Here is a 17663-nt window from a genome sequence, read left to right on the forward strand (position 1 = left end):
CTACCCAATCTCCACCCCAGACCCCGCCCCCATAATAGTACTAATTGCACCTTGCATGTCCCGTGCCTCATCTGGAAGCCTTCCCTCTGACGTTGCAACATCATAGAGAAGGCTTCCGGTTCAGGCGCAGGATGCCCGATACCTGATCATCTTCTTGATCATTTTAAATTTATTAACAGAAAACATTCCTCTCGTGATTCTAGATATTTTGCATTTCTTTCTGTAAAAGGCTGCCTGTATAAACAATTTTTCCATAGAATTTTATCTTATTAGGGAATAGACCGCTGCTGAAACCAGCCTTTTTCATCGGGATTCAGCCCTAGAGAGGCACGCGAGCACCGCGCTGCCCCTCCCCCGAACCAGCGGGGTTGCTGAATAGACTGCCGCTGAAATCAGCCTTTCATCGGGATCCAGCCCTAGAGAGGCACGCGAGCACCGTGCTGCCCCTCCCCCGAACCTGCGGGGTTGCTGAATAGACCGCCGCGTCAACGGCGCACGGCTTGAGCCTTTGCCGTGCGCCTTTGTGAAGCGCCCTGGTGAAGCGACCTGAAAAAGCGTCCTCAACTACAACCAACTGTCAGCTAAGTTTCCCTCTTTAAGGCCCAGCCATATCCAAGTTATAATTGCTAGCTCTCCATACATTTATAACTGTTAGGAGCTTAATTAAGCGCCAGTAGCATAAATAACTATTAGAGACATAATTAACTGTCAGAGGCAAGCCTAACTGTTAAGCTGCATGAGTAATTGCTATATACATGCGCATTATTAGTTGCTTGAATTTAGGCCATCCTAAAGAAACCGCCTATCAACCAAGTATAATTATTAGATACACATACCTAAGTAAGGGGAAAGTTCCCCTGGACTGGAAATTAGCTAATGTCGTTCCTCTGCATAAAAAGGGTTGCAGGGCAGAGGCTGTGAATTATAGACCAGTGAGTCTCACATCAATAGTGTCCAAACTCATTGAAACCCTAATTAAAAGCAAATTGGACACAATCTTGAATGAAGGGAATCTTCGGGATCCCAGTCAGCATGGATTCACCAAGGGTAGGTCCTGCCAATCCAATCTCATCAGCTTCTTTGACTGGGTAACAAGAAAGTTGGACTTTGGAGAATCTTTGGACGTCATGTACCTGGACTTCAGTAAAGCTTTTGACAGTGTCCCACACCGCAGGCTGCTAAGCAAGATGGAATCGATGGGGTTAGGAGAGACACTAACTGCATGGGTCAATGATTGGCTGAGTGGCAGACTTCAGAGGGTGGTGGTTAATGGTACCCTCTCTAAAACATCGGAGGTGACCAGTGGAGTGCCGCAGAGCTCGGTCCTGGGTCCACTCCTTTTCAACATATTCATAGTGGATCTGTCTCAAGGGCTTCAAGGTAAAATAACACTATTCGCCGATGACGCCAAACTATGTAATATAGTAACATAGAAACATAGAAAATGGTGGCAGAAAAGGGCCATAGCCCATCGAGTCTGCCCCTGCCAAGTATCCGCCCCTCTGAATTTACTCCCTCAAAGATCCCACGAGAGCATCCCATTTTCTTTTAAAATCCGTCACGTTGCTGGCCTCAATCACCTGCAGTGGGAGTCTGTTCCACTGATCTACCACTCTTTCAGTGAAGAAGTACTTTCTGGAGTCGCTATGAAACTTCCCTCCCATGATTATAGTAAGTGAATGCAGTTTACAGAATTATATGGCGCAGGACCTGCTTACATTGGAAAGTTGGTCCTCAACCTGGCAGCTAGGCTTCAATGCTAAGAAATGTAAGGTCATGCACCTCAGAAGCGGAAATCCATGCAGGACGCACTTCTTGAACGGAGAAACTTTAACTAGGACTTCAGCAGAACGAGATTTAGGAGTAATCATCAGTGCAGACATGAAAACTGCCAATCAAGTGGAGAAGGCTTCATCTAAGGCAAGGCAGATATTGGGTTGTATCAACAGAAGTTTCGTCAGCCGAAAACCTGAAGTCATAATGCCGTTGTACAGGGCCATGGTGAGACCTCATCTGGAGTACTGTGTGCAATTCTGGAGGCCACATTACAGTAAAGATGTGCGCAGAATTGAATCGGTTCAGCGGAAGGCCACCAGGATGATCTCAGGGCTCAAGGGTCTCTCGTATGAAGAGAGACTGAACAAATTGCAGCTCTACACTCTCGAGGAACGTAGGGAGAGGGGGAGACATGATCGAAACATTTAAGTACCTCACGGGACGTGTCGAAGTGGAACATGATATTTTCTTTCTCAAGGGACCCTCAGCCACAAGAGGGCACCCGCTCAAACTCAGGGGCGGTATATTTCATGGCGACACCAGAAAGTATTTCTTCACAGAGAGAGTGGTTGATCATTGGAACAAGCTTCCAGTGCAGGTGATCGAGGCAGACAGTGTGCCAGACTTTAAGAATAAATGGGATACCCATGTGGGATACCTACGAGGGTCAAGATAAGAAAATTGGGTCATTAGGGCATAGACAGGGGGTGGGTAAGCAGAGTGGGCAGACTTGATGGGCTGTAGCCCTTTTCTGCTGTCATCTTCTATGTTTCTATGTTTCATCTTCTATACCCTCTATCTGTTAACCACATGAATAACTGTTACCCACATTCTTAACTATCAGAGACTGTTAACTGCATGTACAACTGTTAATCACATATACAACTGTTAATTGAACATAAGAACATAATTTCATGAACAACTGTAAATTGCTTGAATAACTGTGAGTCACATGTACAACTGTTAACTGCACAAACAACTATTAGTCGCATGCATAATTATTAGACGCTAAAATAACTAATAAGCGCATATGTAATAGACGCATGAACAACTAGTTAGTTAATCGCATGTATTAGTTGCATCTGATCAATTGCACGAGTCAACTACAAGTGACACATTAATCAATCGCAGGAAAAACTATTAGAAACATGGGCAATTATTAGTTGCTTTTACCTGACCTCCTTATAACTAATCCCACATGGATCAGCTAGCCAGGACTCCTTGAGCACTCTCTCCTCCCAGGTCACAATTTAAAAAAAAACCAAAACCCGACAATCTGCCACCCAATTTAAACCAGAATTGCACCCCTATATCAACCACATAATCACAAATCAAGAATTCTAGGGAAACAAAAACTTCCCCTGCTTTAGGACATCAGGAATACTCAATCTTCCTCCCAATCATGAATCTCCTACTAATCCTATTGATCTATCTAATAAGCGGTAACATAAAAGACGTTCACTCTCTCTACCCTCAATTACAATCCATCCACTACCCAATTCTATCCTTCCCCCACATCACCAACCTGCAAGAAGACACTATAAATCATATTAATGTTATCTCAAACAATAAACGACACCACCGTACCCTTAAAAAAAGAACAAGGGAAATAAAAACCATCAAAACCACTACCTCAACAGTAATTACTGCAACCACCTCCATCCCATGTGCATATCTTAATACCAGATCTGTTAGAAATAAGGCATTCCTCATAAACGACTGGATCACCAGCAAACAAATAGCCTGCCTCTTTCTAACTGAAACTTGGTTACTGTCTGAAGATGATCCTATTATATCTGATCTTCTACCAAACAATTTCAAAATCCTTATGTTAAATCGCACAGGCAAAAAAGGAGGAGGATTAGCCATAATCCTTAAAGGATTCGAGTTCGAACTTCTGGATTCTAAAATGACCGACAACTTAGAAATCCTAGCCTGTAAAATCAATAATACCCAGCTAGAAGAATCCTTATCCAGCATACTATTCTACATCCCGCCTAAAAGCTGTCCCAAAGCCAAAGAAGACTTCTGCGAATTCGTCCTGCACAATTCTATTAGCCCCAACTACAACATCATCACAGGGGACATAAATTTACACCTAGACGAAGAGAACAACACAGATACAATAGAGCTTAAAAACTTCCTAACTCTACTCAACTACGACATCACCGTACCCACACAAACTCATGAAAAAGGCCATCATTTAGACCTGGTTGCCATGTCCACAAAGGAAAACCTTGACCCAATCATCTCTCTGACTGAAGGCACCTGGCATCACGACATCTGGGCCGACCACTTCACCTATTATTTTAAGCTGATCTGGTCACACCGAAAATCCAAAACACGTCTGATGATAAAAAAAGAACATCAAACAAGAGGTTATATTAACCCAGAAGAATACTGGTCAGAATACGAACCACAGACAGTAATAGAGGAAGGAATAGACTTCTGGGACCACTGGCATACAACCAGCACATCCATCCTAGATAAAATCGCCCTATGCATAAAAGCAAAAGCAATGCAAATAAATACAACAAGTGGTTCGACGCCGAACTACTAAAAACGAAGCAAATAGCTAGGCGACTTGAAAGAATTTGGAACAAAACAGGAGAACTAACAGACCGCAACAAATGGAGACACTACATAAAAACCTACAAACAACTGATAAAAGACAAACGCAAAGCGTTCTACTCTACCAAAATTAACCTATCCTGCAAAGGTTCACAAGGAATCAACACAAAAGAGCTATTCAACATAGTCACAAACCTATTTGACACCACCCGCCACACCACACCTGTGCACAACACGAAGTTACCCACTGCAAATGACCTAGCTCTATATTTTGATTCCAAAATCAAAAACCTAAAAAATAATTGTATAAGCAATAACGATGTAACAAACATCCCCAGCAACTACCAAATAGCTAACTCATACGACAATGAAATACCTACAGACATGATCTGGAGTTCCTTTCTAGATCCAGAATGGAATACCTACACCAAACTATACAACAAATACTCTAAATCTCACTGCATCCTAGATACGTGCCCTCCGGAGATTATGAAAGCGGCACCACCAGAATTCAAAATATCACTATTGCACTACCTAGCCCACAACCTAAAAAATGGGACTTTCCTCACTAACAACGGCCACATAATAATAACCCCATCCCAAAAAATAGAAAAGAATCCTCAACGCTAATAACCAACTACAGACCAATAGCATCTATCCCATTCATTGTAAAAATCATGGAAGGACTAGTCCACACCCAACTAATGGATTACCTTAATCAATTTTCCCTCCTGCATGAAACTCAATCCGGCTTTAGATCCCTATTCAGTACAGAGACAGTAATTGCTGCCATCCTAGACTATCTGCGCCTATTATTTAGCAAGGGCCTCAACGCCCTGATCATGCAATTCGACATGAGCTCTGCATTCGACCTGGTAGACCATGAGAAAATGATGCAATGCTTAGACGCCATTGGTATCAGAGCTGAGGTACTGAACTGGTTTCGTGGCTTCCTCATATCCCATTCTTACCAGGTACGCTTTAGCAACGATCACTCCGACACCTGGAGCAACTCTTCCGGAGTGTCACAAGGGTCACCACTTTCCCCACTGCTTTTCAATATCTACATGTTGTCATTAGGTGTGAAACTAACCCAACTAGAAATAAAACTATTCAGCTACGCAGATGACTTTACGATCATCATCCCATTCGCCAACTCTATCTCAGAAACCATTCCCAAGGCATCCGATGCCATAAATGAGATGGAACAATGGATGACAGACTTCAAGCTCAAACTCAACCCAGAAAAAACAAAATTATTTGTTGCCTCCCCTCACCCCTCACCGTTGACAATAAAACCCCATTATGCATCAATAAACTCAACTACCCTATTCAGCCCACCATGAAGATACTAGGTGTTACTTTAGACCAATGCCTAACAATGAAGGAACAAGTGGATTCCCTATTCAGAAAGGGTTTTCTTACTCTCTGGAAACTCAGAACCATTAAATCATACTTCGATAGGTCAACATTCAGAATCCTAGTGCAATACTGAGTCAACTTGACTACTGCAACATCGCCTATCTAGCAATCTCACAAAAGAATATGAGACGGAGAGGAAGTGATGTCATCACGGAATATGGCCGCTTAAACTTAGAGCTCTGTCGGGGCTCGCGGTTGAAAATTTAATATTTGCTTCCCGTGGTGGATTGAGCGCTATTCTTTGGAGCCCGAGCTTGCAGATTGTATGGCGAGCCGGAAGAAATTGGAGAAATTTCAATTTCCCGGCGCAACGAGTGTGAAAACTCGATCGCACATTCCAGGCTCCCCGATGGCACTGCTCAAGATGGCGGAGCCGCTCGCGCAACTACAGACAGCGTCATCCCAGACCAGCTCTCTGCAGAATGATCGACCTATGGAAGGGAAAATCAAGTCGTGGTTTAAAGAACTTAAGGCAGAAATGGTGGGGCTGAGGTCTGATGTAAAGGCGGCGCTGGGAGACATCTGGGCGGAAGTGGGAGACCTGAGCTGCAGAGTTCTTGTTGCTGAAGAGCGCTTGGGCCACGTGGAAGTTTTGGCGGAGGAACGATCCGCTGCTATGGACACAGCAGTGGCGCAACTGGATGATTTAAAAAAGCAGGTTGAGGTCCTGGAGAATCGCTCAAGGAGAAATAATTTACGCTTTAAGGGAGTGCCAGATTTGGATCGCTACAAGGATGCCAGGGAAGTGGTGTCAGACTTTTGCAAAGCCCTACTTGCTGATGAATCTCAGACACTACCATTAGTGATTGACTTACAGAGGGCTCACAGAAGCCTGGGCCAGGCGAGGGGTCCTGGCAACCGTGATATTGTAGCCTGCTTTGGTGACTTTCAATTGAAGGAAAAAGTTTTACAGGCTGCACGTCATCGTCCCGATTTCGTATGGCAGGGGTTGAAAGTGGGGGTATATCAAGATCTGGCCTTCGCAACACTCCAGAAACGCAGATCCTTTCGGGAAGTCACCCAAATACTGTATGCTGAGGGCTACCGTTACAGGTGGCTCTTCCCCTTTGGATTGCATTTCACCATCAATGGGGCTCACCGGAAGGTGGATAACGTGGCAGATGCGTGGTTGGCGTTGAAAGACCTGGGATGCCGGATGCCGCATGACACCCCTGATCGAGCTATATCGGGACCAGCATTGGAGATCAGAGATGGTGTCTCTCAGAGCCTACTAGCAGCTAGCCAACCCTCCACCTCAGTTACCTGATCCGGTTCTCCGGAAGGAAATTTGACTTCTGTATCTTTGGACTGCCACTGAATGTGTTTTGTTATTCTGCTGGCTGAAAATGGTTTGATTGTTTACTAGGGAATAACTATTCCACTTGTTAGGTGCTCTTGCTTTCTACAGATAAGGTTGTTTGTTTGTCTGTACAAGTTTGGATGGAGTGCTTTTTTGAGTGTGAGTTTTATATGTATGCCTGGGGAACTGGGGGGTTGAGTGGGGAGGTAAAGCAACACAAGGTGTTATTTATGAGCCTTTTCAGTATGACTCATTTTCTTAACATGGCTGATTCGAAACTTGGAGAATCAGCTAATTGGAGGGGGGAGGGGGAGGGGGAGGGGAGGGTCTGTTTGTAAGGGGCCTAGCTGGCAACGGAATTTGGGTACTGGGCGGTCCTCAGGGAAAGATCCGGAATTGATCATAGGCTCCTGGAACGTAAATGGGCTTAATAGCCCGGGCAAAAGGAGTATAGTCTTCCACGATCTCCATCGTATGAAGTGGGACATTTGTCTCCTGCAAGAGACGCACTTGAGACCTAGGGATGTTTCTTTGCTCCAACGACCAGTTGGACCCATCAGGGGGAGGGGGCTACAAAAAGGGCAGGAGGATTGGCTATTCTGGCACGTAAGGGTCTGGGACTACAGGTGGAACATGTCTATAGGGATAGAGAGGGCAGGTGTTTAGCGGTGAAAGGTGTGCTTCAAGGTCGCCCCCTGACTATTATCAATATTTATGGTCCTAACGTGGGACAAGAAGCTTACTATCGGAACTTGAGGGGGGCCCTGAATACTTTTACGCAAGAGGCGGTCTATTTGGGAGGAGACTTTAACATCCCTCCGGACCCTACTGTAGATCATTCAGGGGGAGGGCGTAGAACATTGAGAAAGTCAGCTGCTGCATTTCGCGATCTGATGGGTTCGCTTGGCCTCGTAGATGGCTGGCGATTGCTTCATGGAGCTCAGAGATCATATACTTTCTACTCCCATGCACAGAACACTTATACTAGAATAGATGGAGTATGGATTCATAGGAACCAAGCAGGGGGGCTGCGAGCAGCGGAGATAGAACCGATGCATGTCTCGGATCATGCACCGGTTTGGTTATCTTGCACTGGCATGTTAGATCCGGGGGGTTGTACATATTGGAGGCTTAATGAATCCCTGCTGAGTTCCCCTCAGGTGGTTTCTGCGGTGGAAAATACTATGAGAGATTATTTGGAGTTGAATGACACTGGGGAGGTTTCAGACGCTATTTTGTGGGATGCCCTGAAAGCGGTAGTCCGGGGAGAATTTATAAAGTGGGGGGCTAGATTTAAAAAACAGAGAGCCCGGGTCTTTCTTCAGTTGAGAACCCGACTGTCCCAGCTGGAGTTGACCCACCAGAATACGAGAGATCCCCAGATTTTGGCCCAGCTGCAAAGAGTCTGGGATGAATTATACCAGCTTCAGGTAGAGGAAACAGAGCGAATGCGTGAGTGATTTCGTCTTAACATTTATGAGCATAGCAATAAGGCTAGTGCTCAATTGGCTAGATATATTCGTATTAAACAAACTCGAAATACTATCACTTGTATTAAGGGAGATATAGGGGGGGACCTACATGTCACGGACTCTGCTATCCAGCGTAAGTTCCAGGACTTCTACTCGGGGCTTTATGGACACCCGGGGCCACTAGATGCTGGAGCGCAGACTGGATTTCTGGACTCATTGCAGATACCTAAGCTGGCAGAGTCGGACCAGGAGTATTTAAGGGAACCGATACAACTCTCTGAGATCTTGGGGGTGATCGGGAGGTTGAAGAATGGTAAATCCCCAGGGTCACTATCCCGCTGCGGATCCTGGGCTCCCTCCAACTATTCCGAAAACAACTGAAAACCTGGCTTTTCTCTAACATATAACATCTCTTCCTCTGTTTCATCCCCTCTTTATATATCCCCTTGTAAATCTTTCCCCTCTCTCTTCCTATATTTTTAGCTTTGTAAACCATGTCGAGCTCCACTCCTGTGGAGATGATGCGGTATATAAACTTAAGGTTTAGTTTAGTTAGATGGGTATACTAGTCGTTATTATAAACAGTTCTCGGAACACTTGGGGCCTCTTTTGGTCCGGGTGGCTAATGGAATTACCACTGGCGGTAAGCTGCCGCCTACGATGGGTGAGGCTGGGGTGGTTATATTGCCCAAACCGGATAGAGATCCGTTATTATGTGGATCTTATAGGCCCATATCATTGCTGAATTTAGATGCAAAAATTTTGGCTAAGGTTCTTGCCCAGCGCTTGGGGGAAGGTATTGCCATCCCTGATCCATCAAGACCAAGCGGGGTTTATACAACGGCGACAGGTGAGCGATAATATTAGGAGAACCCTTAATTTACTTTGGGAAGTGGGCAATGGTCGGGAAAAGATGGTTTTGATCTCGGTTGATGCCGAGAAGGCATTAGATCGGGTTATCTGAGAGTTTTTATGGGATGTCATGGATAGGATGGGACTTGGGGGCCCGTTTGGAGATTGGGTTCGGGCTCTCTATGCTGTGCCGAGGGCATGCTTGCGGATTAATCAATCTTATACTGACTTTTTTTCCATCTTTCGGGGAACTCGGCAGGGATGCCCATTCTCTCCATTATTGTTTGCAGTGTACCTTGAACCCCTTGCTTTGGCCATTAGACATCATCTATCGCTGGTTGGGTTTGTTAGTGGAGGGGTGGATCATCGAATAGCGATGTTTGCGGATGATATTCTACTATATGTGGGACAACCTGAGATATCTTTACCCCATCTATTACAGTTATTTGACACCTATGGACAGATCTCTGGGTTTAAAATAAACTTGGCTAAAACAGAAATCTTGAATCTGACCTTGACACAGGGGGAGGTGGATGGGTTACGGGGCACTTTTCCCTTTAGATGGGCTAGTCATGGGATCAAATATTTGGGCCTCGGATCTTGGGAGGATATATGAGAAAAACTATTTGCCTATTTATCAACGTATAAGGGCTGACTTACAGCGCTGGAATGGCCTATGGCTGTCCTGGTGGGGCAGGATAGCGATTATCAAAATTAATGTACTTCCTAGATTGCTGTTCCTGTTTCAGACTTTGCCTATATCGGTTCCTTTAGGGGAACTGAGGAGATTGGGTAGAGAAATCCGCAATTTTATTTGGCATCGTAAATCCCCACGACTCTCCCAATCTCTGTTGTGGGCTCCTTGGGAAGAGGGGGGTAGAGGGTTACCTAATTTGGTGTGGTATTATCAAGCGGCACAGCTGAAGTTAGTGCTTGATTGGGAACTGGGGGAACACAAAAGTGGAGTGCAGTTGGAACAGCGATATAGTGGTCTGGACCCTTTGAAATATAGGCTGTGGACTTCTGGCCCACAGCGTGCATGGATACAGAGCATATCTAACCCGTTCGTACAACATTTGGCAAGGGTATGGACCCAGGTGCGTACTAAGCTGGGAGGAGGGGCTTTGGTATCTTCCCTGGCTAATATCAAAACTGAACCTCTATTCTCCGCAGGTCGTGATAATCGGGTTTTTCATCGATGGTCTCAAAAGGGGATTCAAGTATTTAGAGATTTAATTGGGACGACTGGGATTGTTTCTTTTAAAGCACTCCAACAGAAATATGACTTACCTGATGGAGATTGTTTCGCCTATTTCCAAATTAGACATTTTATGCAAGCTCAGGGTTGGGACTCTGGACTGTCGCTCGAGAGGGAAACGCTGGAAAATCTGTGGCTGTTACTTCAGAAGGTTCCTAAATCATTATCTGTGTTGTATCAATATAGGAGGGGATATTCACCTACTACTTATTCATTTCGTTTGCAATGGGAGAGGGACTTAGACTCCCGGTTGACAGTTAAAGATTGGGAGGCAATATGTAGGGAGGTATATAAAGCTTCTTCCTGTGCTTTGGTTCAGGAAAATGCTTATAAGGTTCTCACAAGGTGGTATTATACCCCGGAACGCCTGCACAGAATGTTCCCTGGAGCATCTGATCAATGTTGGAGATGTGGCTCACATGTGGGTTCCTTTTTACATATATGGTGGGAATGTGGGGTCCTCAAATCCTTTTGGAAAGCGGTGATTGGTACTTTATCTGAGTGTTTGGGTGAATGTGTTGTGCTTTCTCCTTTGAGTTGCCTTCTAGGATTGTATAATACCAGGGAGCATACCTGGCAAACTAAGTTTATTCGTTGGGGGTTGGCGGCTGCTAAATGCCTCATTGCCAACCATTGGAAAAATACAGAGGCCCCCTCTCATTCTACATGGGTTAAACGATTGCTATCTTTGGGGAGGATGGAGATAGCAGTGGCCAGGAGGCACCATACTTATATCATTTACTTCCACACTTGGAATAAGTTGGAAGAACTGCTGGACACACTCTAAGGGATCTCCTAGTATTGGTTGCTCTGTTGTCTGCTACATGACCGGGGAGGGGGGAGGGGGGGACTGTGGGGTATTTTGGGATGGGGAACATGGGCTAGAGATGGGGAAGGGAAGGAGAAAACTAGATGAGGCTGAATGGTTTTTGTTTTTGATTTTGGGTTGTGGTTTTATTGCTTTTAATACTGTATTACTTGTATTGTACTTGTATCTGATATTACGTGTGTCTTGTGGTTTTGCTATTAATGTACAATATATTGAAAACTTTTCAATAAAAATTTATATATGAAAAAAAAGAATATGAGACGTCTCCAAATAATGCAAAATGCTGCAGTCAGACTGATCTTCGGGCTAAAGAAATTCGACCACATGACACCCTACTATCGGCAGCTGCACTGGCTACCAACGGAAGCCCGAGTAAGGTTTAAACTTGCCTTCCTCTGCTTCAAAGTACTATACGGCCTCACCCCCAAGTACATAACGGACCTTTTCTCATTTTCTAATAACAAACTCAAGAGAAACACGCACTCAAAATTCATTTCCCCTCCAGATAGAGGCTGCAAAATGAAAAAACACCACGAACACCTTCTCTCTCACCAAGCAGCCCTATGGGGCAAAGACCTAGACCAACTGCTTTCGCCCACCACTTACGGGGAATTTAGGAAACGCCTAAAAACATACCTGTTCCAGAAATACCTAAACAATTGACCCGTTCTCCCCTCTCCCTCCCCCCTCCTTATTCCACCTGAATTTACAGCACTGCTATATATATAATCTGTTATCTTCATCTTATCGTAATTTTACGTTGCTATTTATTCCTAACAGGTCCCTATCGGACATTACCTACTAAAATGTACATCTTATAATTTTGCTCAGCAAATTGTATTTATATACTATTGCCTCTTAAGGTCTCCGCTCTCTGTATTTCCTCTGAATATCTGCTTATTGTATTTCGCTGAATGTCCAGCTCTCTTGATTGCCGCCTAGAAGTCGCAAGATTGTGGCGGTATAGAAGAATAAAGTTATTATTATTATTACATGGGACAAAAGTTTTTGCAACTTGTTATCAAGTTCTGCTTCCCATCAATCTTTTAGAAAACTGTTAAAATCCTAACTATTTGATAAATTTATTTAAAATTTGGGTTTGTAATTCCCTGCGAATGTTCAGTATTCTATTCTTTTGTCAACTGTGCTGAACTGAGAGGTAGTTGCGGTATATAAGTAAATTGTTATGTTATCAATGTTAAATGTAATCCTACGTAATTGTAATATTGTAACACTGTGAATATTAATTTGTAACCAGTTCTGAGATCTCTGGGGAGGATGGGATTTAAAAGATAGACAAACTTAACTATATGTCTACATTGTATATTATCTGATAAATTTAATAAAAAAAAGTTTTCTAGAAATATTAACAAGCAGTTAACCCCCCCCCCCAATCATTTTGTCTTTGAAGGTATAATATACTAAACAAACAATCCCAATCACTGCCTTGATTTATCATAAAGGCAACAGTGAAATTAGAAGACTAATAAAATTTTGCATCATCTTACCTACTGATGGCAAAATCAATTTCATTGCTTTCCCCAAACTCTTGGCGATATGCTCCACTCACCATTCGATCAGTGGCTTTGTGCTCACCAAAAACTTTTTTCATTGCATCAGTTATTTCTCCCACTGTGCATCTAAAAGAAAGGTAACACGCATAAAACACAAATGCCATGTTTGAAAGGCCATTAATTTTTACTATAGACAACTAGTAAAAAGGCAAATTAGCAGCTAGGTCTCATTTTTTTCATCTACTGAGTAGCATTCGTAACGGTTCTATTTTCATGAAGTGAAATCCACCTGTTTGCTGTTCTTTTTACTGTCTTTTAAATTATATTATATTCCTGTTGTTCCCCATGGCGTCAACGTCATTCACGGCATCAATGTCTGTATCATGGCTTAGTGTCAGCCTTGATCCTCTATTGTGCTCATTCTTGTTGACCATTCTTCCCCATAGAATTAGCATGAAATCTTAAAAGCTGAACACATTCTCCCAGTTACCTACTGTATTTCCTAGGGTACAAGAGAAAGAGGAAAAGAGAGAAAAAGAGAGAAAAAGAGAGAAGATAGACAATGGGATAGAGGGAGGAGGGAAGAGAGATGTGTTGTATATGGCAGTGGAGAGGACAGAGGGAGAGATAATGGAGATCCAGGATGAGAGAGAGCGAGAGAAAGAGAGAGATATGGTGGACAATAGGAAGGATGCACAGGAGGGGGAGGGAAGAAATACAGAAATATTGGATCCAGGGGTAGAAGAGATTGAAAGAGACATGCAGGACAATGGTAAAGAAGGAGAAATGCTGGACCTCGGGGGCAGGAGGGGAGTGAAAAAAGGACAGGTCGATGCTGGGGGGAGAGGGGGAGTGAAAGGAACAGGGAGACATCAGACTATCAGGGAGTGGAGAAATAGGAAGCAGATGACCTAGAAGAAGGATGGGGGAAGAAGATGCTAGGAATTGTGGAAACATGTGTGAGAGGCCGGTGGTGGGGGTGGGGCAGGTTGGAATGAGAGGAGGATAGTGATTACAAGGGGTAGAAGTAGGTTAAAGATTGGAAGGCTGAAGAAGGAGTGAGATGGGAAATGGGAGTTCTAATAGGTGAGAATAGGAAATATAATTTGTTAGGTAGCTGAAAAGTATAAAGAAGAAGGGTGAGAGATGGCAAAATTCAACTGAAAAGAGAGCAGTAAAGACCAGTAGATCAGAAGGCAGGTGTAATAAGGGAATGGAACAAGACAGGAGACAGAAGACAAATGGACAACAGCCACTTGAAGTAGAATTAGCAGAGGAAAGACAGGAAAGCAGAAAAGAGAAATTGGAACCAATATGATGGAAAAATAAAATGTCCAGACAACAAATATAGAAAAAAGCATTTTGGAGAAAATTCAAGAAATGGCGCCCTACCGGTACCTAAGTTAAACACCACTTAAAATGGCAAAAACCCACAATGTTACAGCCCTTACCAGTACCTAAATATGCACCAGAATCGTACCTACGTAGGTGCTTTAGGTCTCCTAATGCCACTATGGGCATGGCTAATGCTGGAAGTGACTTTAGGTGGCCTAAAGTGCCTACATAAGCACGATTCATGACACAGATAGGCACCAGAAATGTAGGCCCGGAAAACCATGGCTTACATTTCCAGTGCCTATCTTTCAGGGAGTTATCAAGTGATTGATATGTGATCGGCGGCCACTGATCTCGGCGCCCTATAGAAAATCCAGGCCTTTATTTTTAATTTGGTAACTGAAATACCAGGAATGAACATAGCAGATGTCTTTGTATCGTGTTCACTAGAAAAGGAAATACATTTCCCTTTCTGTTTCTCCACTGTTGCAGTACATGCTGTTTAACTTCTTGAGCTTAGCAGTTCAATTTTTTTCTATATATTTTTATTTCTAATTTGTGATCTCTTATTCTGTATGTGGTGAGGGTATATCAGTGCGATTGTAATGGCAGGTGGATGCTATGAAAATTCCATTCAACACAGCACTGTAACACTCCATTGTTTCAGCACAAGAATATAATAACTTCCTTTCTAGCATCTGGTAAAGGAGATCTTCCCTCTATTTCCATCAAGCCAGCATCAGACCACCCCATACAATATTTGAAGAGAAGTTGAGGGGACCTCTCCACACCTTAGCCATATTACCAACAGGAAAAAAACAAACAAACTGAAAAGTGAATACTCTATATCAGTCGATCCCAAAGCAGTGGCGTACCTAGCATATGTGACACCTGGGGGCCAATCATTTTTTGACACACTCCCCCATCTGTACAAAAAACGTGATTTTTAGTAACAAGCCACACGTCACACATGAGTACCTAGGAAAAGGCAGCATCTTCCATACTGTAGTGAGCAGTACATCAATACACCCATTGTAAAACTAAAACAAGCCAGACTAGTACAGATCAATCCTATACCGTCAATCCTAACAGAAAACACACAGAACACACAGAAAACACCTTTGCCTAGTATGGAATATGTCATCACAAACTAACCCCCTCCCCCTTTTAAAAATCTGTAGTGTGGATTTTAGCCACGGTGGTAACAGCTCTGACCCTCATAGAATTCTGAGCATCAGAGCTGCTACCACCACGGCTGGCGCTAAAAAATGCTCCACAGTTTTGTAATAGAGGGGATAAAATAGAAATACATAGACAAAGGTTAAATTGAACCAGCAAGAAGCTGGACTCTGCAAACAATGCAACACCACAGAAACAGTGACACAAGTCTCCTAAAGCAATAAATAAATAGAAAATTTTTGTTCTACCTTTGTCTTCTCTGGTTTCTGCTTTCCTCATCTTCTTGTTACTCTCTTCCTTCCATCCACTGTCTGCCGTCTCTCTGCCCCTATATGGCATCTTCTCTCCTTCTATGCCCCTTCCAAAAACCATATGCCTCCCCCTTCCATCTCTCCTTTCACCCCCATTAGTCTGGCATCTTTCTCCTCTCCTTCCCTCTCCCACACCTCTCTTCTGCAATCCCTTTCTTCCCTCATTTTCCTTTTCAATTTATTTCCTGCATCCATCTAGATTACGTTCTTACTACCCTCTCATCAATTCCCTTTTTTACTGTCTACCTACAGCTCGCCACCTCTTTCCCTCACCCCCTCCAATATGTGCCCTCCTTCCATCATGTGCCCTTTTTCTCTACCCCTTCCATCTAGCTAAAGAAGTACTGCCTGGGCTTTGCAGTCCCCAGTTATGTTTCTAGCAGGATATATATTTAAAATCTGATATATTCTAATGACAAAATAGAAATAAAATGATTTTTTTCTACCTTTTGTTGTCTCTGGTTTCTGCTTTTATCTTCTTTTCACTCTTTTCCTTCCAGCGTCTGCCCTGTCTCTTCAATCCAACATCTGCCCGTTACATCCACTGTCTGCCCCTTCCAGAAACTGTCTCCCCCTGCCATCTCTACTCTAGACCTCCCCCCTTTGGTCTGGCATCCATCATCTTCCCTCTGTTCCCTCATAGTCTGGCATCTTCCTTCTTTCATCTCTCTTTCCCTCCCCCCTGTGGTTTTTAGCATCTCTCTCTTCTCATTTCCTCCGCTCAGATCCGATATCAGTCTCCTTCCCCGTTCTCTGGCATCTCTCTCTCCTCTCTCTCTTCCCTTTCCTTCTCTGGTCTTCCTTCTTTATTTTCTGCCTCCGTCTAAATTAAATTCTTTTTTACTATGCAGTCCTCATTTTCCCTCTTTTCATTGTGTCTACCCACAGCATGCCACCCCTTTCCTTCACCCCTCCACTATCTCACTAATTCTATCTTCTTCCCCCATCCAGCATATGTCCTTTTTCTTTATCCCTCCTTCCATCCAGTATGTGTTCTCTTTCTCCACTTCCATTCAGCATTTGCTCCCCCTTCTCCCCACTTCCATCATCTGCCCTCTTCTCTCTTTCCACTTCCATCATCTGCCCTCTTCTCTCTCCCCACTTCCATCATCTGCCCCTTCTCTCCACTTCCATCATCTGCCCTCTTCTCTCTCCCCCTTCTCCCCACTTCCATCATCTGCCCTCTTCTCTCTCCCCCTTCTCCCCACTTCCATCATCTGCCCCCTTTTCTCAATCTATCCATCCACTACAAGCCCATCCTCTCCCTTCCTCACCTTTTCGATTTTGGCAACAAGATCGGCAACCCCACCCCCACCCCGCCCCGCTCTCGCGATGACACTTAAGATCAGCAACGGGCCTCCTTCTACCCCGGGCATCAACTTCAGATTGGCAACGCGGTGCTCAGTCCAAACCTTCCCTCTGACTCAGCTTCCTGTTTCTGCCCAGGCAGTTCAGTCAGAGGGAAGCTTTTGACTGAGCACTGCATTGCCGATCTGAAGTTCTGTTGATGCCGGGGATAGAAGGAGGCCCATTGCCAATCTTAAGTGTCATCGCGGGGGTGGGGGGCGCGTTGCCGATCATGAATTGTGTTATGGGGGAGGGACCGCCGATGCTGATCATCACCGTTGCAGCCCAGATGCTGCCGATGGCCCCAATGTGATCTTGCTGGCCCTGCATGGACCGGCACCAGATGACCTGGGCCTGGACGGCTGTGCACCCCACCTACGGCGTGCACCCGGGGCGAACCTCCCCCCCCAACCCCCTTGGTATGCCACTGTCCCAAAGGCAACGCGAGTCGATAGTGGAGTCCATCCCGGGCTCCGCGATTAACTCACATTGCCTTT

General features: G+C 44.4%; 1 protein-coding gene across 4 annotated transcripts in view; it reads right to left on the minus strand.

Annotated features, from left to right (window-relative positions):
* MMUT (methylmalonyl-CoA mutase) overlaps nt 1-17663 on the minus strand; it is a 90094-nt gene that overhangs the window by 9919 nt on the left and 62512 nt on the right. For all 4 annotated transcript variants that reach the window (XM_033935892.1, XM_033935890.1, XM_033935891.1 and 1 more), the window contains exon 10: nt 12989-13120. In XM_033935892.1, coding sequence (XP_033791783.1) covers nt 12989-13120 — 132 coding nt within the window. The remainder of the gene's footprint in view (nt 1-12988; nt 13121-17663) is intronic.

The sequence above is a fragment of the Geotrypetes seraphini genome, chromosome 3 (assembly GCF_902459505.1).
Source record: "Geotrypetes seraphini chromosome 3, aGeoSer1.1, whole genome shotgun sequence".
In the NCBI taxonomy this organism is placed as follows: domain Eukaryota; kingdom Metazoa; phylum Chordata; class Amphibia; order Gymnophiona; family Dermophiidae; genus Geotrypetes; species Geotrypetes seraphini.